Raw genomic sequence first — 27,477 nt, forward strand, 5'->3', positions numbered from 1 at the left:
GCTTGCACCAAGGGTCAGCCTAGGGACAACTGATCCATCCAAGAGCTACCACACTCTATGCGGGCTAGAAGCAGACTGGTGGGATTTGGAGGAAAAGGTGTTGTTACAGCAGTCCAGGAGACTATGCCATACTAAGAACTGTTGAAGCAAAGGAATTGTAAAGTCTGGAAGACACATGTCTCTGAGATAGCATGCCTGCCTGCAAATACCTGGTGATCTGCCATATAAAACCAAGACCTGACCTCTCCATCTGCATTGAAGGACTAGCATAGCACTAGCTTCCAGAAAATATATTAAGAAAAAGAAATTCTCCCTAACAGTGAGAGCCATGCCACAATGAAATGAGTTTTCTTAAAAGTTGGACAGTTCTTGTCTGTAGAGGGCTTGGCCACAGCAGAAGAACTAGCAGTCAATGACAATGCACAAGTGCCAAGGCATCCAGGCATGGCAGACCAAGTCAAAGCCTAATACTCCCATGAGCAGATGGGGCAGTTTGCCTTTGCTTTTTCCTCATGGGCCTGCTCCTCTCTGCTATTAAGCATGGAACCTTGAGTGTGCATGTGTGTGCATGCACACCTGTGCACATTTATATGTGTATACATATATGTTTAGGAAGAGGGAGAGGTGGGAATGGGAGTGGCAAAAAGGAGTGAAGACAATAAATTTCAGAAGACACAAAGTAAGCATCACCAAGAACTTACAAAAGTTCTCAGAAAAATACAGTACCCTCCCATTGCATATCTTAGTGCATCTATACTAGACAACCCCATGTTTTTCAGCCAGCCCCCATTATGCATCTCTTAGGGGGCAAAAACAGCAGAAATAGCCACTTTCTACAGTGATAGCCATACCCCATTATTTATCACGGTCTTGGAGCCACATGGCTCTCTGGTTCTATATTCCTCCTACAGAAGAAAGAATATCTCCAAGGTGCCCCTTCAACCTCAGTCATGCTATCTATCCTGGGGACCTAATTGGCCCCATGGTGACCAGAGGAGAAGGCCACAGAGGGCCTACATTTCCTGACCACTGGTTCATTGCAGTCCTAGAAAAAAGGAGGATGGGCAGAGGGAGCCTCCAGTGTATACCAGCAGTCCCCTCCAGCCAGTTTTTCCCCTCCATTGATCAGCCTTGGGTGCCAAGAAAGAACCTCAGACCCTAAATGTCCATTATGAACCCACTGGAAAGCGTAAGGTTAAAATAATTAATGGCCACCCTTTTCTGTCTTTTAACAGGACCTTCAAAATTAAAACTAAAAACAGAGCAAGAAGGCTCAACAATACTATCCACCTTGAAGTCAGGTTCAGAAGGTATTATTTTAATTTTAGAATTTAATGATGATTTTAAATGACTTTCAAAAGTTACATTCCATCAGGAGAAGGTAAGAAACACAGAATTATCAAGCCACCAGCCAAAGAGAGCCCTCTTTGGATTATTTTATTTTTTCTTTGTTTGACTTATTGTTATTCTATTACAGTTGTCCTATTTTCCCCCTTTGCCCTTCTCCCCCTAGCCTAACACTTGCTCCACAGTCAATCCCCACACTATTGTCCATATCCATTGATCATTCATACATGTGCTTTGACTAGTCCCTCCCCCTCCTTTCCATCATTATCCCCCTCACATCACCCCTCTGGCCACTGTCAGCCTGTTCCATGCTTCTATGTCTTTGGTTCTATTTTGCTCATTAGTTTATTTTGTTCATTACATTCTTCTTATAAGTAAGTGAGATCATATGATATTTATCTGTCATTGACTGGCTTATTTCACTTAGCATAATATTCTCCAGTTCCACCCATGCTATCACAAAAGGTAGGAGTTCCTTTTTTCTGCTGTGTAGTATTCCATTGTGTAAATGTACCACATTTGATTCACTCATCAACTGATGAGCACTTAAGCTGTTTCCAGCACTTGGCTATTGTAAATAGTACTGCTATGAACATAGGGGCGCATAAGTTATTTTAAGTTGGTGATTCTTAGGGTGTATTTCCAGCAGTGGAATTGCTGGATCAAAAGACAGTTCTATTTTTGGTTTTTAGAGGAAACTCCATACTGTTTTCCACAGTGGCTGTACCAGTCTGCATTCCTACGAACAGTGCATTAGAGTTCCCTTTTCTCCACATCTTTGCCAGCATTTGTTGTTTGTTGATTTGTTAATGATGGCCACTCTGTCAGGTGTGAGGTGGTATCTCACTGTCATTTTAATTTGCATCTCTCTGATGGCTAGTGATGTTAAGCATCTTTTTATATGTCTATGGCCTCCTTGGAGAAATGTCTATTCAGGTCCTTTGCTCATTTTTTAATTGGATTTTTTGTCTTCCTGGTATTGAGTCATATGAATTCTTTATATATTTTGGAGATTAAACCCTTGTCTGATGTATCACTGGCAAATATGTTCTTCCATATGGTCAGTTACCTTTTCATTTTGATGGTGTTTTCTTTAGCCATGCAGAAGCTTTTTAATTTGATGTAGTCCTATTTGTTTATTTTTGCCATTATTTCCCTTGCCTTAGGAAATATATCAGCAAAAAAAATTGCTACATGGGATGTCTGAAATTTTATTGCCTATGTTTTCTGCTAGGACTTTTATGGTATCATGCAATCCCTATTAAAATACCAATTGCATATTTCACTGATCTAGAACAAATCCTTCAGAAATTTATATGGAACCAAAAAAAGACCCTGAATAGCCTCAGCAATCTTGAGAAAGAAGAATAAAGCTGAAAGGATCACAATACCTGACATAAAACTATACTCCAAGGCCACTGTAATCAAAACAGCCTGGTACTGGCATAAGAACTGACACATAGATCAATGGAACAGAATAGAGAGCCCAGAAATAAATCCATGTCTCTATGGTCAACTGATATTTGATAAAGGGAGCATGACATACAATGGAGTAAATATAGTCTCTTCAATAAATGGTATTGGGAGAACTGTATGGGTATATGCAAAAAAAAAAAAAAAATGGAACTAGACCACCAAGTTACACCATACACCAGAATAAAAAACAGATGAAAGACTTAAATATAAGTTGTGACAACACAAAAATCTTTTAACCATTTTAGACTAGGGAAGCCTAATTAAGACCAGTGGCCAAGGTATTATTTCTAGGGCTTGGTGTCAAGGTTCAGGGATCAGGTAAGAAACTGAGCCAAAGGGTAAGTGCTTTTAAATCTGAATTAAAATTGAATTTTCAAATGGGAGGAAACATTTATCAGTGGAGGTAGGAGGGAAAATAATGGTTCATTCCATGACATTTACTGTATACCTACTGACATTTACTGTACACCTACTATATACTGGGCAGAATATAAAGATAGACAAACCCATCATACACTCTCAGAATTTAAGTTCTAGTGGGCAAGATAAAAAATGAACAAAGGAAGAAGAATCAATATTTATTGGGCATTAGCTACAGGCTTCAAACTGCTAAAGATCATGGAAGTTTCTTATCCCAAAACATGTGATCTCCACCCTGGTCTCCCTAGCCATTTAGAAGATGTTTCTAAATTGATTCCTTCAGGGATCCAAAGGTCTAGACTAGTTCACCACACCACATTCTATTAATAATTTTTCCTATTCTTTTTCAATGCGTGCTACCACTGAAGTGCTGCAAGAGGAAGAAAATGGTGAGAGTCCCACATGATATATCCAAAGATCCCTGTTCCCTACACAATGTCCAGGGTTGGGGATGGTGCCCCACATGGGTGAGTGCCCTGCTGGTCCAGGCTGTACCAAGTCCTAGAGAGGACCTATGGACATGCTGAGCACACAGCCCTAGAACCTGGATATCCTTCCCTGTCCTTTCCTGAAAAAGGGAGATAGATCAAGAAGCAGAGAGAGGGTCTCTGGAGCAAGACAGAATGACTTGGCAAAGGGCCAGAAGTCCATTTTTCTACTCAAGCTCTGCTATACAGAGTCCCACATTTAAAGAGGGTCTAGTTGGTTGCTGGGTCCCCTGAGGTCTGGACAGCAGGACTCGACTGGAATGCATGGGCCCCTCCCGAGAGCTCGCCTGATGACACCTTGATAGGGAATAAACTGGAGCCCCTACACATGGTGTCCTGAAAGACTTGTTACATTTTTATTAAGGAAGGGTTAGAATTTTACAAGACAGATGAACAAGAGGAAATCCTTATGGTAGTAGAATCCCAACTTGCATACATCACTTCACAAAACAAAAGCCCTGCAATTAACCCTGCAGACCATCCTATTAGTAATTCAAGGACTTTCAGCATGGTGGGTGTGATCCTGATACACAATAGTGTATCAAACAAACTCTTTCAAATTCTAAACCAGGGGTGTCAAACTCATTTTCAGCAGGGGTCACATTAGCCTCATAGTTGTCTTCAGGGGGCCAAATGTAATTTCAGCTCCTTAACAGTTAAGCAGTAGTTACATTTATATAGTCCTAAAATTATTTCGGCCCTTTGAAGGCAACCACGAGGCTGATGTGGCCTCCATTGAAAATGAGTTTGACACCCCTGCTAGACTATGCATCCCATCTGCTACCCTACCACTCTCAGAAGGGTACTTATCAATAGAATTTATTTTATTCCATTTCCAATCAGGGAGGGTATTAGGAACTTTTGCTGCTCAGATGTTAATGTGTAGAGAGAGAACCAGGGACCTGCTAACATATTCTGACTCAGAAGTCTGAGATCTTACATTCCTCACAAACACTAGCAGCAACAACTCTGCTGATCCACGGGCCACACGTTGAGTAGCAAGATTGTAGAACAGCTTACAGATCTGTACTCTTAGTAACTACTATCTGAGATAACACGGAATCTAGTATATGAAAGGTCAAAGAGATGAAAAGAGCACTGAATTGCAGAGCTAGTCCCAGGTTAATCAGTCACTACTATTCCTCACCCTTATACCATCTGTAACTGGAGATCTGCCCAGCAGAGCAAATACACATAGCTTCAATATCTCTCCCAAACCAGAAAATGCAGTTCTGTCAAGAAAAACATTAGAGGACAGGCATTGAGTGGATGGGGAAAATTTAAGATTTGCTCTTAATCGGATGTGGGGAAGACACACTCCACTTTAGGGGATCCTGTGTGCCAGGCACTTGCCTAGATTAGCATGGCTTCCTCTGAGACACCTTGAAGACGAGCCTTATTGGCCCCATCACAAAGGTGAGGGGAGTGGAGTAGAAAAGGGCTGTGTGGCATGCTGGTAGTGGCCCAGGTCTTTGATTACAGGCCTGAAACTCCTCACCCATACCTCACCAATCCTCCCATAGAGCCATTTCCTGAGAAGATAATTCTCTCACTCTAACAAAGTTGATTAGGAGTAAAGCTTTTCTGTCTCATTCAGGCCCAGTTAGGCCTATTAGTGTGCATTTACTGTGCTTGTCTTGACAGGTGGATGGTGCCCATCGATGTTAATAAGGTTAAGTATTATGTTGAACCAGACACTTGTGAACACTCTGTTCAACAGTATTCAGGACTGCTGAGTCACCTTCTTCCCTTGATTAACACCTACTTTCCCCCCTCAATTTAACTATGTATTATTCAATAAAGCCTATTAAAATAGAGCAATTACAAATGATGGGGATATGTTAAGCTTTCAGGGCCAGAGCCAGACTCATATTCTCAGTCTCAGGCAGCACATACTCAGAGACCTGCAGGCACTGCCACTCTGTCTCTCCAGCTCCTTCAGGTCTCCTCTCCCGTGACAACATGACAACCAAAAGGAGCTCCCTGAGTGCCTCCTTGAATACCCATGGATTCTTGTTGGTTTTTTCCCAAATGACTTTTAAAACTTCTCTTGGCCAGTGTTTTTGGAATCGAGTTGAAAGGGACCCTTGCCTTTGCCAGTTGTCAGTATCACAATGGGATGGTGTGTGCCTGAGGTATCTATAGGAAAGAACTGCTGAGGAGATTCATAGCCTGGGGTACACTGCAGATGGTGCAGGTTTCTACCAGGAATAAACCAAAGCTGGGTAGGAGGACTGCAGGCAGAAAGGCCCCTGAGCCTGGTGTGGATACAGACAGATCCAGCTGAGTGGAATTCTCCATCCCACCAAGAGCCCAAAGGAGTCAGTTTTTATTACTGAACCAAAATTGGGAAGAAGAACAAATATTACAAAAATACATGTGGCAATCACAAAGAATATCCCTTCTCCACCCCCAAAGACATAATAGAGACACAAAATCAGACAAAATAAGTCAGTCCTGTGCCAATCTGGTAGATGTTCAGGCCTCTCTGTGTGGCCCAGCTTGAAGTGGCTAGTGTTACTCTGAAGCTGAGATGACAGGCCCCTGTAGTTTCCCCAGGGGCCCAGTTACCATGTGAGAGATTTTCCTTGCAGCTCTGCCTCGGGATCCACACTGTCCTAGGAGCAGGGAAACCAGACCCAAGTTGTAATGATCAATTCCTCGCCTCAGTTTGCACCCCTTCAACAGTGGAAGCTTTAAGCCCCTTTTCTGACCCAGAGGGTCACCAGGCTGTGGCTGGCCTTGAAAACAAAGACATTCATGATCTCCAGTAGACTTTTTTATACCTCAGTAGCTTGGGGATTCACCCTTTGCCTTTAATTTGCAATTATGAAACTATGTAATTCCAGACATAGGCAATTTTTGACAAAACTGGCAGGATGTAGGAATATTTCTCAGCATTTCCAAGAGAAAATCACACTAAGAATAAATCTCTTTCACAATAAATCTAGTTCTTCCCACAGCCTTCAAGGTCTTGGGTGAGTTGGCCCTCCCCCACCCCCTTCTCTCCTCCTGCTGGCCCTCCTTCATGCTCACTCCTCTCCAGGTATACTGTGCCCCCTGCAGTTTGTCAAATACATCAATCATGCTCCTACTCACTCTCACCTCAGGGCCTTTGCACCTCCTAGCCTCCTGGTAGCAATGCTCTTCCCCAACTATCTACCCACTTGTCCCCTTGCTTCCTTCAGGACTCACTCAAATGTCACTTTTTCAGAGAAAACTTTACCAGCCACCAAGGACACACACTCACTTTCTTCAGTCAGCCACTGAAACTTACCCTTTTCTTCCCATTTTATTAATATCCTCCAGTTGAAGATTAGGAAATTTGATGAATTTACTTAAAGTCTTATAGATAATATATGCATTTTTATTTAAAAGGGCAAAAGTAAGTGCTGTAAATCTATTTCCTTTTTTGTTTTCGTTTTGGTTCTTTTTCCATATGCCTTTCCTTTGCTGTGTCTTCCAAAATTGAAAGCAATGAAGTTTGTCTCTCAAAGGAACTTTTGGGATGATACATTAAATGAGCCCATAGACACACTGGAAGTTGAAGACTTCAATGACAATGTAAGTTGGATAAAAACTTGAGACTAAATTGTGCACCTGATACCTGTATAATTTTGTTAACCAGGCAGAAAGACCCCTGAGGATACAGGCAGATCCAGCCGAGTGCAATTCTCCACCCTACCAAGAGAGGGAGCATCCGAATAAATTGAATAAAAGGAAATTAAAAAACAAACAAACAAACAACAACAACAAAAACACCTCAAGACCACTCTGCTTCATAAATTGGGGCAGGTGGCCCAACACCAGCTGGTAACTTCCTCATGAGCCATGGGATTCATAGCTTCACTCTGTTGTTAGCACAGCCCAAATGAGCTTTTCTTATGACAAATACAAATTTAAATGACATACATTCAATTGAAGAGAGTCATAAAAATCCAAATATGGCACTCCAAGGCCCTAGTTTCAGAGTGCCCTGCTGGCAATATGAACAAACACCCTCAAGATTGCTTTTGAAGGCAAGGAAGCCAAAACAAAATATGCAAGTCATCTAGATATCAAGGAAAATTGTTCTTTGTGAAACCCCATGTCAAAATGAAGTTAGATTCTGGAAACATGAACTAGATGTATTTTTCCAACTAAGTACAGCTTTAAACATTAGACATTATATACAAAATAAACATAAGAAGCTTCTGAAAGACAAAAAGAAGAAGGCAGTCCAGGTAGGGACCTGGAAAGTTAATGAACAGCATGACAGTGAGTTTCCTGAGTTTTCTTTTTGTTCCATATGTCCTTGACTGGGTGCTAGAAAAGACAGCAACCAGAAACCCCAACCAGCACAGACAACAAAACTCCCAAGAAAAGCTGGCTGTCTCTAAGGAAAGGACCAGGGATGAGGCAGCCTAGCAACATAGAAACTTTGTACAATCACCTCTGTAAGCAAACATCGCAACAAACAGCATTGAACCACTTCCCCAGGCCTGTAGTTCTGCTAACACCACCCTTTCAAGGGGCCTAGAACCATCCCTGGGCAGGCATTCTTTCCCCAGCTGTATCCAGTAACCAGAAATGAGACAGGAAGTTATAATAGTTTGAATAAGCCCCACATCTATGGTGTGTGGTGTTATCTTTACTGCAGGAATTCTTTTCCTGGTACATCCTAGTGGCTCTAACTGCTTGTGTCTGACCTCTAAGACTTACAACAGATGTTGATCCAAGTGGAAGAATTATTATGCATCCTCTCTACTATGGCTAAGAAACTTTCTTAGGGCTATAGGTACTAATTACAATCACAAGACTGAAATTGTGTGTCCCTAGAACTCAATATAAAGCAGATATATTTTTCCAAACTTTCCCCCAAAAAGGCAAAAAAAAAACCAAAACCCAAAACCCTAGGTATTTATTTTTGTCTTTTTTTTTAACTGGGAAATTTTCTGGTCTCAGTTCATATTTAGCCCTAAATTCCTTACTTTCCACACTTACCTTCTATACATATAACAGGGTGGGGCAAAAGTAGGTTTACTTTTGTTCATATGGAAAATGATACAATAATGAATAAATAATAATACAAGAATGAATTTTGTGTTTTGCAAACTCACAACTGTAAACCTACCTCTGCCCCACCCCATATATTAGTAAGAATTTGCTTTTCAAATACTGAAATACCACACCCAAAGAAGAAAACAGATTTCTTGAGCTTAGATTCAACTGCATTGGATTTACTAAGACAGGATAGCAAACTGGACCTTTTTAGAAAGATTTTTCAGCAAGAGTTGAAATTTAAAGGAATTGTTTTAATTAGAAACTTGAATTATTCAGAAATCTTCAGCATGCCTGTCAGCTGAGGTTTTACTGTATTGGGCTAAGCTGTGGTCACAGACAGAAGTGAGACATCTCCCTTGCAGCTGTGTGAGCTTCTGGATGAGCACAGCACGTTGGGAGGGGCCCTGGGACAGGTAGGCTATGCAGGCAAGCTCCAATCACAAGCACCTTGCCTCGTCATCTCAGGTGACAAAGTATGCATAGATACATCCCCCTTGCTGTTTATACCACTCTGCCTCCAAGGATCAGGTGCTTAGGACACTCAGACAGCATCCATGTCCCAGATACTGGCATTCTCGTGATAGACAGCTATACAGCTAGGTGAAGCAGTACTTCTCCAAGCTAAATCATCAGCAGCAGATGTGGACAAGTGGGGCCAGAACAGGACAAAACGAATGGAATGAATGCCACAGGCTACCTACAGCTGAAAGACTTTTGAAGCCCCTTTGTGGGGGAATACCTGAAACCACTGGAATACAAACTAGGGAGCAGGATGTAAAATCCTCCCATTTGGATAGGAGCTATCAATCTATACTTTGGTTATTCTGACAATTCAATTCCCTTGCTGTTTTTAGTTCATTCTGCTTGCTTTATTTCTATTACAAACCCATGCATTACAAACCCTGCTATGCAAACTCTTTTGGTTTTAAGATCCTCCTCACCCAGGAGGAGTCTCTGGCCCTAGGGTGCTCAATACACCTACTATGACAATGAGGACAGTTCTACTTTATAGACTAGAGAAGCAAATGGGACCAACCTCATGAGGTGGTGTATGCACTGGCTAAATTGAGTGGGATGGCACAGCCTAGATAGGGTGAGAACTTCAGCTCAGCCCATGCAGTGAGTCTGTTGTCTGGTGGACTACAGTAGGCACTGCATTTTCTGCAGAACAAAACAGAATCCAAAGGAGATGGTGAGGGATCACTGGCTGAGGCAAATAGGAAGTAGTTCCACCCAAGAATGGGATTGTCAACAATGAGGAACTTAGAGACAAGACACCACAGGCCGTAATTCAACCTGTCCTGAAACACTGATTTCAGTGTTAAAAGATAAACTGAGGCATATTAAATATTTTAAGAGTTTTTTTGATCATGAACCAGTTGCAACTGGTAATCATCAAACCAAAAGCTGGCTGCTTGTGATTGGTTGTCCTTAGAGTTTGATTTTGTAATCTCGAGGCATTGACAGACTTAGATTTTGATTTATGTAGGCCACCACAGCCTTAGAGCTACCCTGGGATAATAACCTCCTTGTTTAATTAATTTAACACCAGCAATGGGCAGAAGCTGGGAATCAGACAAGCTAGACCTGAGACACCTCAGCTTTCACCACAACCTAGATAAACTGACCAAACACAGTTGGAAACACAGTTTCTTCTTATATCTGTCCTAGGTCACATACAACTCTAAATATGTTGGTCTTCTGCTTGCTATCAAAAACCAATAAGTTAATGGCATGCTGTACATTATCAGATGTTGAACAACAATAATGACAACCTCCACTTGCAGGTGTGGGCATGGCAACATGACAGATCCATGGATTTCCTCAATAGCAAGCCAACTTCCATCTTCTATTGAAAGGGATCCAAAAAAAGAAACTCTTGGGAGGACCCACCTATGTGTCAGTCTTGGTTAGCATCATGGACTTGGGCTAGAACAAAACTGCAAAATAAAAAAGGCAGCTTGCAATGTCATTACTTGGGAAGAATCTTTAAAGGTAGAGTTGTCTTAGAGGTCCAATACAGGAAATTAGAGCCACTAAGCTGTACCAGCAGGGAAAGAATTCATGCAGGTGCTGCACTGCTGTCCTGAAGACAGTCATTCTTCACACTGAATAAATGAGCAACCGCTGAGAGGTTGACCATTCCTGGAATTCAGAAAGCCTGTTAAGCTCTCAAAGCATGAAAGCATTTTTACTTTCTTTTTTAAAAACTATCTTTAGCTCTGTATCTTTTTTTTAAGATTATATTTACTTACTTTTAGAGAGAAGGGAAGGGAGGGAGAAAGAGAAGGAGAGAAACATCAGTGTGTATTTGCCTCTCACATGCCCCCAAATGGGGACCTGGCCCACAACCCAGGCATGTGTCCTGACTGGAAATCAAACTAGCAACCCTTTGGTTTGCAAGCCAGCACTCAGTCCACTGAGCCACACCAGCCAGGGCCATTTTTACTTTCTATAGCCATCTCCACATTTGGGAAAAGAGCACAATTTTATGCTCTCAAAAGATTTTTTGGTATGCTGCAGTTAAAAAAAAGATCTTGAAGAAATTGGGAAGAAGGTATGATAATAATGGAAATATTCCTTAAAACAAATCTTGCTAGGCACCCTACTGTACCCACTATTTGTGACTTTTGAATAATATGTTGAAATCTCACCTGGCACCTGTGGGAGTCAGAAAAGTGGTTAATTAGTAAATAGTTAATCCCAGTTTTCTGGATATCTTATTCTGTGATCCTTTCATAGCTTTTTAAGAGCTCGTATGACTCAGTGTTTAGGACCATGATCAAAGAAATGGCTGCTCACAATGAACTGGAAGAGGATATTTACATTCCCCTGACTGGCCATCTGGAGAGTGAAACCAGAAGGAAACTGGCAATTCTGTAAGTGACTGGAGAGATTGAGGTATTGGTCAGTGGGTTGAGGTAGGTCAGAGGTAGCACAAGGAAAATGTAAATTGGGCCACCAGAGAAAAGAGCAAGGCCAGGGCCAGGCAGGCACCCAGAGACAAAGAGCAGGCACAAGCCAGGCAGAGGAGCAAGGAAATCCATAAGCATGGGGGATCCAGGATAGGATCAAAGGCAGGCAATAGTGGAAGTTGGAAATCGAGGGCAAGAAAAGTCTTGAAGGGACCATGAACTTGAACAAAAGTCTGGGGAACAGGGCTCAGAACCCTGGGCCTTTTAAGAGAACGGCCAGTGGGGGAATCTAGATCCTGGGCAGCTGCCCAAGAAATCTCCTGGCCGTGTTCTAGGCTAAGCCAATGTTTTTTCATGCTTCTTGGACAGGGAAAGCCTTGAGCTTCACTGACCTGGAAGTCATGGCCAGAAGCCCTGTTTGGAGGGGAGAATGATAAAGTTATTGCAGACTGTGGCTGGCACCAGGCCTTTCTAGTTGGCATGACCCCAATCACAAAATATTCCCAAACCCCAAGTGTACATCCACCGTGTGCTCATTCATATTCATCCTGCTGTCAAAAACCTTGGTGAGCAAGGTGCATTTTGAGACCTTCTGTGAGTTTATCACAAATTTTCTGGCTGTGGTGCCAAGGAACAAGCTATGGGGAATGGGTTTTCCTGCATAATCTCCTTGATGAGTTGAGGCTTTCACAGAAATCAGGAAGAGAGAACGACCACCAGCAACTTCTGCTTTAGGCTCAGCAGTGTCCTGGGGCTAGAGACCACTGAGGTTTCTCTAGGAAAGGGGAAGGCAAATACCCAGGCTTTCTAATCCTTATACAGATACAAAAACAAATGCCGGAAAACATCCCAGTAAGTTATTCTGCCTCATATATGCTATTTCCCCTGCTCCATTCCTCCCCATTTGAGCCTATTACTGAGGCTCATTCTAAACTAGTTACACTCAACAAATATTTCCTGAGCACCTACTGTGTGCTGATCTGTGTGGTGATCTTTTCAGTACCCCTACAGTCTTTGCCATTGAGGAGCTACCGTGTAAGGTGGGCAAAGGACCAAAAGGAAAAACCTTCCCCAAAGGGCATTGGGTGCCTCTGGCTGGACTTAACTCTTAGTTAAGAGTTGTCTTAACCTTTGCAAGTATTTGGCACCCTTTCTTGACCTCTGGGACAGGTATCACCACACCTACTGCTCAGTCCTCATTCTTTCACAGGTAATGGTAAGTTAGGTAACTGCTTCTATTCCATTTAAAGTGTGAGCAAATAAAACATTTGGTACAAATGGGCCATGAAGAGCTCATTCTCAAGTTCTGTTACTGCTTCTAAAGCACAGATAGTAAACCTTGGTTCTCTGCCAAGTGAAACAATCCAGCCCTTTCCAGCAAAGAATGTTTGCTTCTGGGATTTTTGGGGTTGAATTATTATGCCCTCTTTAAGGAATCTGAACTGAGAACTTAAAACCAGTCATGTCAAAAGCCTTCTTCTCAGATGTAATGAAGCTGGGAAGCTCACTCCTTCTGGCACATTCCCTTTCAAAAGTGTTCTGATCTGAGAACAAGAAAACACAACTCCCCCTGGAGACCATCTTAATTTGGAAGAACAACAGTCCAAGCCATTGAAATGCCAGGATGACTTGCTTTGTGTATTGACATGAGAGGGTTTTGCGGGTTTTAAGGGTTTGATTATTTCAAAAAGCTGTGCTTTGGCATGACTTTCATGGTGAGTCATTCTGAATGGGATTACTGAAAAATTTCCTACTAAATGCAAAAGGGTTTCAAATGGCTGTCCAGTTCACAAACAATGCTGTTTTTCCAAGCTATTTCCAAATGTAACCTTCACTGGAATACTCACAAGCTGTAGAAAAGTCAAGCTGCCTGAGCTTAACTCATGAGGCCAGCCTTGCATTTGAACCTTTTAGCCCTGTGTTAGCCCCAAAGATGACCTTTGTTAAATTTATTTTTAAAAATTTGGGGGTCAGCCCAGGGGTCCAGGATGAAGGCCAGTTAGAGGCCAGGAGGGAAGCACTGAGTCAATGCCATGTGCTGTCCCTTTACTACTGAGCTCTGACTGGAAGAAAAGGTGGGTCCAAAAGAGCTATCAGCTCAACTTTCCACCCATAAAAAGACTCAACAGGTTCTAGCACTGTCTACACTGTGTAGTATGACATATAAACATGAATTTAATCTCAGCTTTTAAAGATAATCCACATTCCTTTTAGGATGAAGACAAATTTTGAAGAGTACAAGGAAAAAATTCAATGGATTATGAAGAAACGTGAAAGTAAGGACCACTCTATTATCATCTATCTGTGACTGGTTCTCCTGTGTTCATTTCACTCTGCCTCTCACTTCCTGCCATGTCTGAACAGGAGGCAGAAATGCTCACTCCCTCACTTGATCACCTACTGGTCTAATAAGGTCCTAGCTGCCAGGGACAAAATATGGAATAAGATGGACACAGTCTGGGATCTCAATGGGACTATGCTTTGTGGTGGGGGGGCAGGGGGTGGGGTAGTGAGGATAGACAAGAAAACAAGGATTTGGCATACAGAATGGTTAAGTGATAGGGTGAGAAGGGGATGCTATGAGACTACACAGAAAGAGCTCTAACCTAGATTTGGGGAACTCCAAGAAGTCATTAACATAAAGTCTGGGAAAGAAATAGCCCCTTTACCAGATAGTGAAGACATTTGATGTCCAGCTATTAAGATTTGCCAATCATGGAGCTTGCCAGTTTTTTGGGTCTCATCATAGAAAGCTTGAGGCAAAGGCCTAAGCTATCAAGCTGCTTAATTCAGAAACTCAAAACCATGATACGGAGTATCTCTCAGATTGCTAGATCCAATTAACACAGAAATGGCAATGATAACAATGGCAGACATAACTAATCAATCATAGTCTTTTTCTTGCAAGCCAGGATATAGCCTCAGATTTTCTCTAAAGGAAGTACTCCTGTGCCCCAATACCAATTTATGCCCCTGACATAACTCTCACAAAATAATTGCTATGGGCTAGGCATTTTCACATATGCTATTTGATTCAAATTAATTTTCATAACCATGTGAAGTAGCATAAAGAGAGTAAGGCTCAGAGAGGCTAAGTGACTTGCTTGAGATCACCCAGTCATTGTGTGCGCATGAGCCAAACTCTTATCCAAAACCTCTCAGGCCAAAGCCAAGGCGTATCTTCTTGGCATATTCAATGTGTCAGGAAAAGACAAAGTGGGGGCCTTATAAGTCTAGGTTTTATGTCCTCAGTGGAGCTAAGAGGCAGGGAGAAGAAGGAATCACCACCTTCGTTCAGCTTTTACAGTTAGAGGGCCCTGCTTCCCACCAAGACTCACACAATGGAGTAGCCCCAAATAAAACAGGGGATTCAAATGCTCAGCAGCCAAGAACATAAGAAATGTCTAGTACACTTAGTTCACTGTACCTGTATTCTCTTTATACTTCTGTGTCCTCTGGACAGCAGATACCTGTGTCTTCCGCTCCTTGGTACCTTGGTAAGGCACACAATCAGCACTCAGTAAGTGGTTCTTGGACAAATGCAGGCTTGCATGATTTTGTGCTCCATTTGGGAAATTAAGACCTTTCAGGATACTCTATTGTCACACACCCAGTGTATGACTTCCAGTTGAGGACTGAAATTTGATATAATGCAAATGGCCACATTCCCCATGGTACCTTACTACCACCCGTGCCCACTCCCAGCTCCTCTGGACAACTAAAGCCTAGAATGTTTCAACTTTTTATACAGAAAAGCAACATTTTTAATTTATAAGAGGCATCCCTTCCATGTTCTGGTTGTAACCTGTCCCAAAGAAATCTCCCAGTCTCCTTTGATATGCAAACTCATGGACTTCCAGTATCCAGCCCATATTACGGGTGCATAGCCCCATATCTCTAAACACTGATTTTCAAGAGAAGGCTGGCTTCAGGGATATGTGATCTCTACAGTCACACAGGGCCTCACACATATAAGGGCTCTGCACTGGGTTTAAAGCTCTGCTGTCACTGCCTTAACTTCTTATAATTTTAGAACAAGGACCCCTACATTGTCATTGAATGCAGGGCCCCTCAAATTATGTAGCCTTTCCTGTTAGAGCTATCTAGTCTGGTGGAAAGTGTGAAAACATTACACAGCTTGAATCATGAACCATCAACATTCAAAGTTCCTGTGTGAATGATACCAGTAGGAGGCAGGCATGGTGCAGGTATTATTTCACAGAACCCCCACAAGTCACTGTAGGCAGCACTTTACCACTAAGGAAACTGAGGCTCAGAAAGGTGGCCTAAAGTTTTACCTAATAAAGGCAGAGCCGAATGTATAGCACAAGCCAGAATGTTCATGATTTTAGCATTCTGACGGAAAAAAATGAGTATGTAAATGTCCTTTTTTATCATTACCATTTTAGAAGTGCCTTCTATTAATTTCTAACTGATACTCAGGAACAGTAGCTGGGGTCACTTCAGCTTCTGCACTCGCACAATCATTACCACTCTGTCAACAAGCACTGGAGAAAGTGCTCTTGAGAGGGAAGCTGAGACCCAATTGCTAATTTCTTACAAAGGTCTCCAGGTGACCTTGCCCTGCCCACTCCCCTCTTCTCATTTTCCTGAGCAAAGATCTCCCTCTCTGAACTCTAAGTAGTGGCCTCTTGATTTATTCAGATGTGCTGTGGACCTTGCTTGATTCTCCCTTCACACTCCAACCCACACTGTCTCCATTCTCATGAATGCTACCCCAGACACCCACATCTCTCCCCTGGGAGATCTCTCTGGTCTCCCTGACTCCCATCTTCTCCCTTCTAAGTCCTTTCTTCACATTGTTTTCAGTATAATCTTTTAAAAACTCTTTATTGGTCTTCCATTACCTCCAGGACAATGCCCACATTCCTCATGAGGCTTAGATTGCCCTCACTTCTCCTCTCCAGACACACTGGCTTTTTGTTAGTCATTGAATGGGCCAAATACCTTGGCTGTAGGGCCTTTGTACTTGCTGTTCCTCTGCCCAGAGCACTCTTTACTCCAATATTCCTGTGGCTGCTCCCTGTGCTTAAATATGACCTCAGAAATAAGGTCCTTGGCAACCCAATGAAAACCAGCTTGTGCTTGTGTACACATACATGCACATACACTCATATCATTTCCATCCTTCTTGTCCTGCTTAATTTTACTTTGGAGCTCCTAACCATCTGGCATATTACATATTTTGTTGTTTTTTTATCCTCACCTGGGGACATGCTTATTGATTTTAGAAAGAAGGGAAAGGGTGGGGGTGGAGAGAGAAACATCAACATGAGAAAGAAACATCAATTGATTACTTCTCATACTCACCCCAACCTGGGACTGAACCCACAAGCTAGGCATGGGCCCTGACCAGGTATCAAACCTGGGACCCTTCAGTTTGCAGGACAATGTTCAAACCAATTGAGCTACACTGGCCAGGATGGCACAGTACATTTTATCTATCCCCCTTGCTAGCATGGACAGCAGGGACTATGGCATCCTTAATCCTAGGAAAGTTCTTGGCACATAGGTGCACAATAGCTCTTCACTGAGTGAGCGAATAAAGGAATGATCTAGCCCTGCTTGCCTCTTCTATGTCATCAGTCACCACTCACCCATTCCTACTCTAACCTGCTACCATACAGTGCCAATGCTGGTAATTCCCCTTCCAATACTAGAGACTTAACTTTTACCAGAAGTCAAAGCCAGGTAAAGTTCCCTCTGGGGAGCTCTCCTGGCATTCTGTTTGTTGGTTTGAAAACTTGGGAGCTTTGTAGGTGAAATTAGAAACTGGTCCCAATACAGAGACGGCACGAGGAGACTGAAGAAAAAGGCAGGACACTTTGAATTGCTAGATGGCAGATTGAATAAGTGAGAGAACTTATTACAAGGCTTATATTAGGCAGTACTAAGACAATTTTATCTCCACATCTCTGCCCATGAGAATTTTAAAGTTTATATAGAAGCCTTACCTTCGTTCAGTCATTATTCTGCCCAGATGGTCTCACAGCACATTGCCCTCTCAAGGCTGCAGCCTTGAAAACAGCTCCAGCTGTGGGAACAGTGGTCAGAGAGTACATTCCAAGGAAAGGAGCGGGGAGGGTCCTCTGATTGCACTGGTCCAGCTCCCAGGTCAACCGGCTGTCATGTCTTCTTGATGACCTCCTGCAACACTGTATTGACCCCAAGGGATAACTAAGCTCTCTTAACTAACTTCCTCTTAACCTAGTTGCCAGGGAACCTGGGCCACCCCTTCCAGTGAAGAGCTTCCCAGCTGATAGAGTGCTAGGAGCTCTACCCTAGTGTTCTGGTCACTGCCACTCCCAGCAGTTGTCAGATATCAACCCAGGGTCACTTGGAGTGGGGATTGTCCTTCAGTTGTCCTTAGTTTAGTTCCAGTTTTCAGTTTTAAAAAAGTAGACAAAAATGAAAATAAAAAGAAACTTGTTGCTAAGAAAACTAATACTGTAAGAATTTAAATGATGCTTTGCATGCTTAAAGAAGACCCAATAAGAAAATAGCTTTTTCTAAAAAAAAGTGTTTGTAACTAGATATACAATAAATATACATAGAAGATTGGGAAATATGTAGAAATGTTTAAAACTATAATTCTATGCTCAAACTATTTAGAAATTACCAAAACTGAAAAATATAGATAATAAATTATGAATGTGATTTGAGGAAAAATGATCACAGAACCCATCATCAGTCCCACACACAAAGGAAAGACTTGCCCTACATTTAAGGTAATGTGTTAATAGACATTTGTGCTTTAAATTCAAATAATATGGTTAAAGTATGTTTTATTTTTTTAGTGACTCCCCACTATAGCCTATTATTTCAATTAACTGAATTAACTGATTATTGGCATGTGGCTGGTGTGTCACCTCTCACATTCCCAAGTCTGGGCTGGGTGGTCTTCACCATGGTATCTGGAAACTAGCACTGGGTTGGCACACTGTAGGCCCCATGATAAGTATGTGTTGAATGAATGAATACAAAAATAGAGCTATAAAATCAACCTCTACATTTCTCTCTTCAAGGACTTGTTCTTTCCTAGCAGCCTTCCTTACTTAGGGAAACATGGCCCATGTACCAAACCCCCAAACTCTCTTTGGTACCTTCAAAGACGTAGATGTAAGTTTTCTTTCTTTTTTCTACCAAAGACTTACTCAATCCCAAGATTACAGAGACATATACTTACTCATTGTGTTTATGGAACCAATCATCACAAATCAAGGAGTCTGAGATAGAAGAAGCCAAAAAACCTCATCATATTGTTCATAATAAGAAGAAATTAGAAGTAGATACAGAGTGGACAAAGAGCAATGTTAAGGTGAGTGTGGAAGTGCATTGGCATTTTTACTTAGTGCAAGCTTTCTTTTTTTGGCTCAGGTGGAACACACACACCATCAGGGAGCTGTCAGAACCAATACACAATGTGAATACCAACAAGAAAAATGTGTTCAATATAGAGAGGCACATGTGAGTGTGTGGGTTATTACAGATTTACTAGGACTTTTACTCAGGTTCATTGGGACTCTTCTCCCTGAAGGGCCTGTATTTGGCAACTGGATGGGGTTGGGAGGGGAGTAAAGAAAATATATGTAATTAAAATAAGCCCTCCCTTAATAAATTTTAAATCTACATTAAAAATTAATTACATGGTTTCTTTTGAGAATTTCCAGCCAGGTAGGCATAGGTAGATACACTGCCTCCTCACACAACCAAAAGAAGGACAACAACAAATTTAAAAATAAATAACAAGAACTGCCACAAAATCAAATTGTAAGGAAATCCAACAACCAAGAAGTTAAAGAAACATTCATTCAGACTGGTAGGACGGGTGGATATGGGCAGCTGGGGCAGAGAGGATACACAGCAAGTAAGAGGCTGAAGGACCAGGGCTAGCAAGGCAGTGGCTTGCAGACCAGGCAGTCCCACATTTCCATGTTGATAAATTGGGAGGAAAAACTGGAGGGGCAAGACAGATCATGCAATGCAGTGTTCCAGTGTGGGGACATAAAGCCTCAAAACCTCTGGCTGTAAAAATCTGGCTATGGGTGTTGCAACAGCAGGAGAAACTCACAGGAGAGTTCATTGGAGAGAGCCACAGGGTCCTAGAATGTACACAAGCCCACCCATCCAGGAATCAGCATCAGAAGGACCCAGCTGGCTTGTGAGTAGTAGGAGAAGTAACTGAAAACCATCTGAGAGCCAAGCAAGGGGCATTGTTCCCTCTCTGGCCTCTCCCACAGAGAGGTTCCCTCTCTGACCTCTCCCACCACACCAAAACAAGATGGGATACCCCACCCCAGTGAATACCTAAGGCTCTTCCCCTTACAGTGCAACAGGGACAACTAAACAAGGAAATATGGCCCAAATAAAAGAACAGATCAAAACTTCAGAAAAACAACTAAGCGACCAGGACAACCTATCAGATGCAGAGTTCAAAACACTGGTAATCAGGATGCTCACAGAAAAATGTTGAGTATGGTCACAAAATAGAGGAAGAAGTGGAGGCTATGCAAAGTGAATTAAAGGAAAATATACAGGGAACCAACAGTGAAGGGAAGGAAACCAGGACTCAGATCTAACAGTTTAGAGCAAAAGAAAGAAATAAACATTCAACCAGAACAGAATGAAGAAACAAGAATTCAAAAAATGAGAAGAGGCTTAGGAACTTCCAGGACAACTTTAAACATTCCAACATCTGAATCATAGGGATGCCAGAAGGAGAAGAGGAAGAGCAAGAGCAAGATCAAGAAATTAAAAACTTATTTGAAAAAATAATGAAGGAGAACATCCCCAATCTGGCAAAGAAATAGACTTCCAGGAAGTCCAGGAAGCTCAGAGAGTCCCAAAGAAGTTGGACCCATGGAAGCACACACCAAAGCACATCATAATTACATTAGCCAAGATTAAAGATAAGGAGAGAATCTTAAAAGCAGCAAAAGGGGACAGTTACCTACAAATAAGCTCCCATAAGGCAGTCAGCTGATTTCTCAAAAGAAACCTTGCAGGCAAGAAGGGGCTAGAAAGAAAATTTAAAGTCATGAAAGGCAAAAACCTACATCCAAAATTACTCTATCCAGCAAAGCTTTCATTTAGAATGGAAGGGCAGATAAAGTGCTTCCCAGATCAGGTCAAGTTCAAGGAGTTCATCATCACCAAGCCCTTAATATATGAAATGTTAAAGGGACTTATCTAAGAAAGAGAAGATGATCAAAAATATGAACAATAAAATGACAAAAAACTCACAACTATCAACAACTGAATATAAAAAAAAACAAATTAAGAAAACCACTGAAACAGGGATGGAATCTCAGAAATGGAGATCACATGGAGGGTTATCGTGGGGAGGGGGCAGGGGAGAATAGGGGAAATGGTACAGAGAATAAGAAACATAAATGGTAAGTACAAAATAGACAGGGGGACATTAAGAATAGTATAGGAAACGGAGAAGCCAAAGAACTTATATGTACAACCCACAGACATGAACTAAGTGGGGAGGAATGCTGGTGGGAGTGGGGGTACAGGGTGGATGGAAATAAAGGGCAGAAAAAATCAGACAACTGTAACAGCACAATCAATAAAATATATTTTTAAAAAATAATTACCCCTGGCTGGTGGGCTCAATAGATTGAGCACAGGCTGCCAACCAAGCGGTTGCTTGTTTGATTCCCAGCCAGGGCGCATGCCTGGGTTGCAGGCCATGTCCCCAGTGGAGGCCACATGAGAGGCAACCACACATCGATGTTTCTCTCCCTCTCTTTCTCCCTCTCTTCCCCTGTCTCTAAAAATAAATCAATAAAAGCTTTAAAAAATAATTGCATGGTAAATGGAAAAATAAATTTTTATACATTCATACAATGGAATATTATTCAGTGCTAAAAAGAAATGAGTTATCAAACCATGGAAAGACATGGAGGAGCCTTAAATTTACATTACTAAGTTAAGGAAACCAATATGAAAGACTACATACTATATAATTTCAACTATAGAGTATGTTGATTATTGAACAAGGTGGAGAATAAGGGCAACACCAAAATCACAGTCCAAAAATCACAGTCAAAAATCAAGTATAACTTAAATCATCCCTCCATATATACAGATTCCCAACTGCAGATCAAAAATTCAGTGGACCCCTGAACAATGTGAGTTTGAATTGCACAGGTCTACTCATACACAGATAAGTGAACCTGCACAGTTCAAATCCATTGTTGAAAGATCAACTGTGTAACATTCTGGGAAGGGCAAAACTATAGAGACAGTAAAAAGATCAGTGGTTGCCAGGGGCTTGGGTGGATACAGGAATGAATAAATGGAGCCTAGAGAATTTTTAAGGCAGAAAAAATACTCTGCATGATACTCTGTACTGCAAGTGAATACATATCATTAGACATTTGTCTAAACCCATAGAATGTACAACACCAAGACTGAACCTGCATGTAAACTACAGATTTTGAGTGATAAGAATATACCAGTGTCAGTTCATTGACTGTACAATGTGCATGTGGTACAGAATGGTAAGAGTGGTGGAGACTGTGTCTGTGTGGTACAACTGGAGGTATAGGGAAACTCTGTACTTTCTGCTCAATTTTTCTGTGACCTGATCTAAAAAATAAAGCCTATTTAAAAAATCAATCACATGGTAATAGTTATGATGTATACCATGAAGTTATATGTGAAAATTAGTCTCAAAATATTAGAGTCATTCAGAGTGAGTTAACAATCAGGTCTGTAGCTCAAAAAGGAGGCATTAAAGTAGGAACTGGAAATATGTGATAGATTTTATGCCTTCTGTAAATATATTTTTGAGAATATACTATGCCAGGCCCTTGTCTAGGTGCTGGAGATACAAAGGTAAAGAAAACAAAACCCTTGTTTCCAGAAAACTTGTTTCTGTTGAGCAGTCAGCGAATATACAAAAATACTGTTCAGTGCTATGCAGGGTATTATTAGGTGCCATGGGGGGCAAGGCAGCTTAAGGAGCTCTTGAGGTATTAAGCTGAGAGAGGAGCTGCTCTAATACCCATAGGGCAATCTTGGAAGTGCCATGTGAGCCAAGGCATGCATGTGCATGAAATGACGGCGTGAGCTGTGTAGATACCTGGTGGAAAGGCATTCTAAACAGAGCTACAAGTGCAAAGGCCCTGAGGCCTCTCTCTCAAGGACAGCTGTGAGAGAGCAATAATGAATAAGTTTGGGTACCCAGATCAGGTAGAGCCTTGTGGGCCATTGTAAGACTCTGGAGTTTATCCTAAGAATGAGGAGGACCCATTGGAAAGTCTAGAGCAGGGGACAAACATCATCTGACACATGCTCTAGAAGAGTCTTTCTGGCTGCTGTACAGAGAATAGGTTTAAGGGGAAAGAATAAAGTCAGAAAGTCCAACTGGAAGCCAGGCATAAATTCAGGAGAGAGGTGATGGGCATCTCTACTAAGTGGTAGCAGTAGAGGTGGCAAAAGCAGTTTGATTTGTGATATTTTTTGAAGGGAAGAGAATCAAGAGGGCTTCCTGTTGAACTGGAAGTGAGAGAAAAAGAAGAAAAAAGAATGAATCTAAGAATTTTGGCATGAGCAACTGAATAAATGCCATGTTATCATTTATTAAATTGGAGAACACAAGGAGACTAATGGAAACTAACATTTATGTAACACCATGCAGGTTGTAAAGCACTTCCACATATAATGTAAATGTAGCTTTTCCCAACAATTCCTGCACCATAGTGTGTTATTATTATCCTCACTTTACAGTTGAAGAAAGTGAGACCCAGAAAAGCATACATGACTGTCTCGGGACACAAAGCCTGTGCTAGTCAAGGCACTGCTCATTAGCTACCAAAACATGTGATTCCCAAAGTTAAGTGCCTTAACAACCAGATTCAAGTTTCTTACTCACATCACATCTGAGTCTTGCAACTCTCTGAGTGGCTCTCCTAGAGGCTGGCTCTGAGGGATCTGGGCTCTTTCATCACAGATCCATCACCATCTTGAAGTTCTTTGTGTCTAGTTGCATACACAAGAAGTGAAGCCAAGATCAGGCTTAAATTCCATTAGCCAAAACGAGTCTCACAGCCCCACCTAGATGCAAGAGGCCTGAGAAATGTACTCCTGCTGTGTGTCCAGAAAAAAAAAATGAGAATAGTTTGCACTAAGAGGAAAAGCAATCAAACATCTTAAAGTGATGAGGATGGCCTCACTTGAGGCAAAAATGTAAGAGCTAGAAACTGACACTGTCATCTAAGGTGTGGACCCTTCTGGCCTCAAAGTAGGAATGGGAAGTTCAGTATCCCTTCATTTCTTGGGCCTGTACATAGGAGGAAAGTCAGTGGGACCAGTCAGAACTCTTACAGACAGAGGAATTAAGGGGAAGCAGGGGACTCTTCAGATTGTAACAGACAATGAATAGAGAGGGTGTTGGAAACCTAAGAGAAGGCCTGCTGTTTCCTCATCTCCCTGGCCTCACCTCCAGTCCAATAATGAAACCTTCCTTGGTTTCACTCTCCAACCAGGCTAGTGAACTCCCTGCCCTGTCCCACCTTGAAGCTGTTGCTCCTGCAGCCTCTGTCCCTCAACTAACCTTCAGTATTCTGCCTGCAGCCAAGAGGAAGTTTCTCACCAAGATTTCTAAACAGAGGATCCTTCCTAACCCACCATTCACATCAGACCACCCAAACCATCCATGAGGAGTGGGACATTTGATTGTTTTTTGTTTTTACAAATGGGCAATAAATTTTGAGTAGTCTGCTGAGTCAGGAGGAGCACTGCTTACAAGCATGTACTGGTGTTGATGCAGCATCCAACCTGGCCAGCCCAGGAGACAGCAGCTCCACAGCAGGCAGGAAGAGTTCATGGACCGACAGCAGCTCCATGGCAGCCAGGGAGAGTTCAGGGGTGGACAGATGGCAGCAGAGCAAGCTCACAGACAGCAGCTGTCTCACAGTACAGGGTCCTACCAGTGAGGCACTGTTTTTTCTCTAGTAGAACCTAGGGCCAGAGATGTTGTCCCTTCTCTCTTAGCTTTTAGATCTTAGTCTCTTACTCTGTCCCCAAGCAAATGGTAATGAAATTTAGCCTTTTAGATATGCCATTTATTATACATCATGCACACACATTATGCCATATGTGTGTGGTAAAGCTGGTGTGAACAAACCTACTGTGCTGCCAGTCCTATAAAAGCACAGCACATACAGCACAGGAATGGGTTGTACCCTCCAGGGTTGTATATGTGCACTCTGAGGTGTTCCCACAATGACCAAAAGATGCTATTTCTATGTCTGTCGTTAAGTGACACCTGACTGTAATTTCCCAGTGAGAGGAAAATATAATGACTTCACCTCTGTGTCAGAGTTTTTGCTTTGCCCATGGGGTTCTCATCATTAGGAAAATGTCATTACATAACAAGTGCATTTGACAAGCAGAAAACCTCTTGAAAAGTCTGGCTTTCAAGCAGCTTTTGAAAATAAGACTGAAAATACAAGTATCCTCTTCCATGAGCAATGTCCAGAAGCTTTCTACAGGCCATCAGGAACAAACCAACCACAGATGTTCTTACAAGGCACTTTTTTAGGTTAAAAATAAAAGAAGAGCAGTGATTTGTAAACTAAATCCATGAGGTGGCTGGGAGCTTAACAGTGAGAAGCAATATGTTTCTCCACTGACAAGCCTGCAGGTTGGGGAGAGGGCAGATTGCAGGAGTCTAGCTCTCTTCTCACTGGTAACTCTGTGTACATCACTAAGCCTCTCTTAAATAAGGACAATGATAGTGCCTATTTTGTTGGGTCACTGTGTTGTGGTACTAAAGTGTTCAGTGCAGTGCTGGGAGTGGGGACAGAGTCATTTATAGGATCTTCTCATGTCTGTAGTAGTTTTCATCCAGATGCCCAGGTTCCTGGGCATTTAAAGGCTGTGCCCACCTTGGCCGGGTAGTTCAGTTGGTTAGAATGTCATCTTGATAAGCCAAGGTTCGATCCCTGGTCAGGGTACATACAAGAATCAACCAATAAATGTATAAATAAATGGAACAACAAATCAGTGTTTGTTTCTCTCTCTCCCCCCCACCTCTCTCCCTTACTCTCTCTCTAAAAACAAAAAATCAATAAATTTAAGAAAATTAAAGGTTGTAACCTAAAGAGAAAACCACAGCAACCCCTCAAACAGCTGCATTTCTTTCTTTTCTTTTCTTAGATATGGGCATTCTGTTGCAAGCTCTCTTGAACAAAGGACTCTTTAACTGTTTAAAATAATAGTTTGAAAATCACTGGTCTGACTTCCAGTTAAAGTAATGTGAAATCCTATATGACCTAAAAAGCTGTCTCCAAACACCTAGGAAATTTAGATGAAATGTAAAAAAGCATTCCTTTAAATGCAGAGCAGCATGTGTAAGAGAGACAGTAAGGAAAATAATACCAGAAATAGAGAGATACTGAGAAAGCAGCATAATGAGCAGCATAATGAGTGAGGTGGGGGTGTATGATGGGAAAGAGAGAGGTAGGAGCAGGTGAACATTGCATCCCAATAATCCAGGGTGATCCTGGGTTCCAACAAAGGATGAGAACATGAGATAATTGGAGGACGTGTATCCTTTCAAGCACATGTGAAACAGCTACAATTGATCACACACTAAGCTACAAAATGAAAATCAGCAAACACTGAAGAGTTGATACATAGACTATGTCTCTTACCTGAATGCAGTGTAACTAGTAATAATAGTAATGGAAACAAAAGCAACTGGTATGTTGTAAATTTAAAAATACACTTGTAAATAACTTGTGTTTCAAAGAAGAAATCATATTGAAAACTTGAAAATGTTTAGAATGGAATGGAAGGTAAACATCTACACTCATGGGAAGCAGCTAAAATAGTATTTTGAGAGAAATGTTATAGCTAAATGTTTGTATTAAAAAAGGAGGAGGAGATGGAGGAAGATTAAGAAGAAGGATGAAAATCAATGAGCTCAACATTCAATTCAAGGAATTAGAAAAATAAACTATAGTAAAATAGAAAACCCACAGAAGCTAGAAGTATATAGATCATAATCATAAGAGCAGAAATTGATTACAACAGAAACCAAAGAAATAATAGAATAAACAAACCAAAACTGGTTCTCTGAAAAGACCAGTAAAATGGGCAAATCTTCAGGCAAGGCTGATCCAAAAAAAGAAGAGAGAAGATATCAGCAATATAAAGAATGAAGACAAAGACATAACTACAGAAGCAGTAGAGTTTTTTTAAACATTATATTTTAAATGTTTATAGTAATAAATTTGAAAATTTACACAAAATGTATAATTTCCCAGAAATATATAATTCACTCAGATTCAAAAAACAAAAAAAATCCTGACTATTCTCCTAAAAAAGATTTGTTTAAATCCTAACCCCCAGTGCCTTCGAATGTGACCTTACTTGGAAAATTGGTTTCTGCATATGTAATTTCTTAAGATGAGGTCATACAGGAGTAGGGTGAGACCCTAACCCAATACGACTGGTGTCCTTACAAGAAAATGGCCACCTGAAGACACAGAGACGTAGGGTGAGAAGCCCACAAGAAGATGGAGGCAGAGATTGGAAAGGTACAATACAAGTCAAGGAAAAGAAGGATCTTCAGCCATCACCAGAAGCTAGGAGAGAGGTCTGAGGAAATTTTACCTTAGAACCTCCAGAAGAAACCAACCTTGCTGACATCTTGATTTTGGACTTCTGGCTTCCACAACTATGAGATAATAAATTCCTGTATTTTCAAATTTCCCAGTTTATAGCACTTTGTTATGGAAGCCCTA

General features: G+C 41.6%; 1 protein-coding gene across 1 annotated transcript in view; it reads left to right on the plus strand.

Moving 5' to 3' along the window:
* The window catches only part of ERICH6B (glutamate rich 6B), a 63,488-nt gene that overhangs the window by 27,037 nt on the left and 8,974 nt on the right, over positions 1-27,477 (plus strand). The window contains exons 3-7 of the mRNA XM_045838926.1: positions 1,236-1,310; positions 7,207-7,295; positions 11,517-11,653; positions 13,904-13,965; positions 18,859-19,028. Of these exons, the coding sequence (XP_045694882.1) occupies positions 1,236-1,310; positions 7,207-7,295; positions 11,517-11,653; positions 13,904-13,965; positions 18,859-19,028 (533 nt within the window). The remainder of the gene's footprint in view (positions 1-1,235; positions 1,311-7,206; positions 7,296-11,516; positions 11,654-13,903; positions 13,966-18,858; positions 19,029-27,477) is intronic.

This window comes from Phyllostomus hastatus, unplaced genomic scaffold (assembly GCF_019186645.2).
Source record: "Phyllostomus hastatus isolate PE091 unplaced genomic scaffold, TTU_PhHast_1.1 phas_contig_29, whole genome shotgun sequence".
NCBI lineage: Eukaryota > Metazoa > Chordata > Mammalia > Chiroptera > Phyllostomidae > Phyllostomus > Phyllostomus hastatus.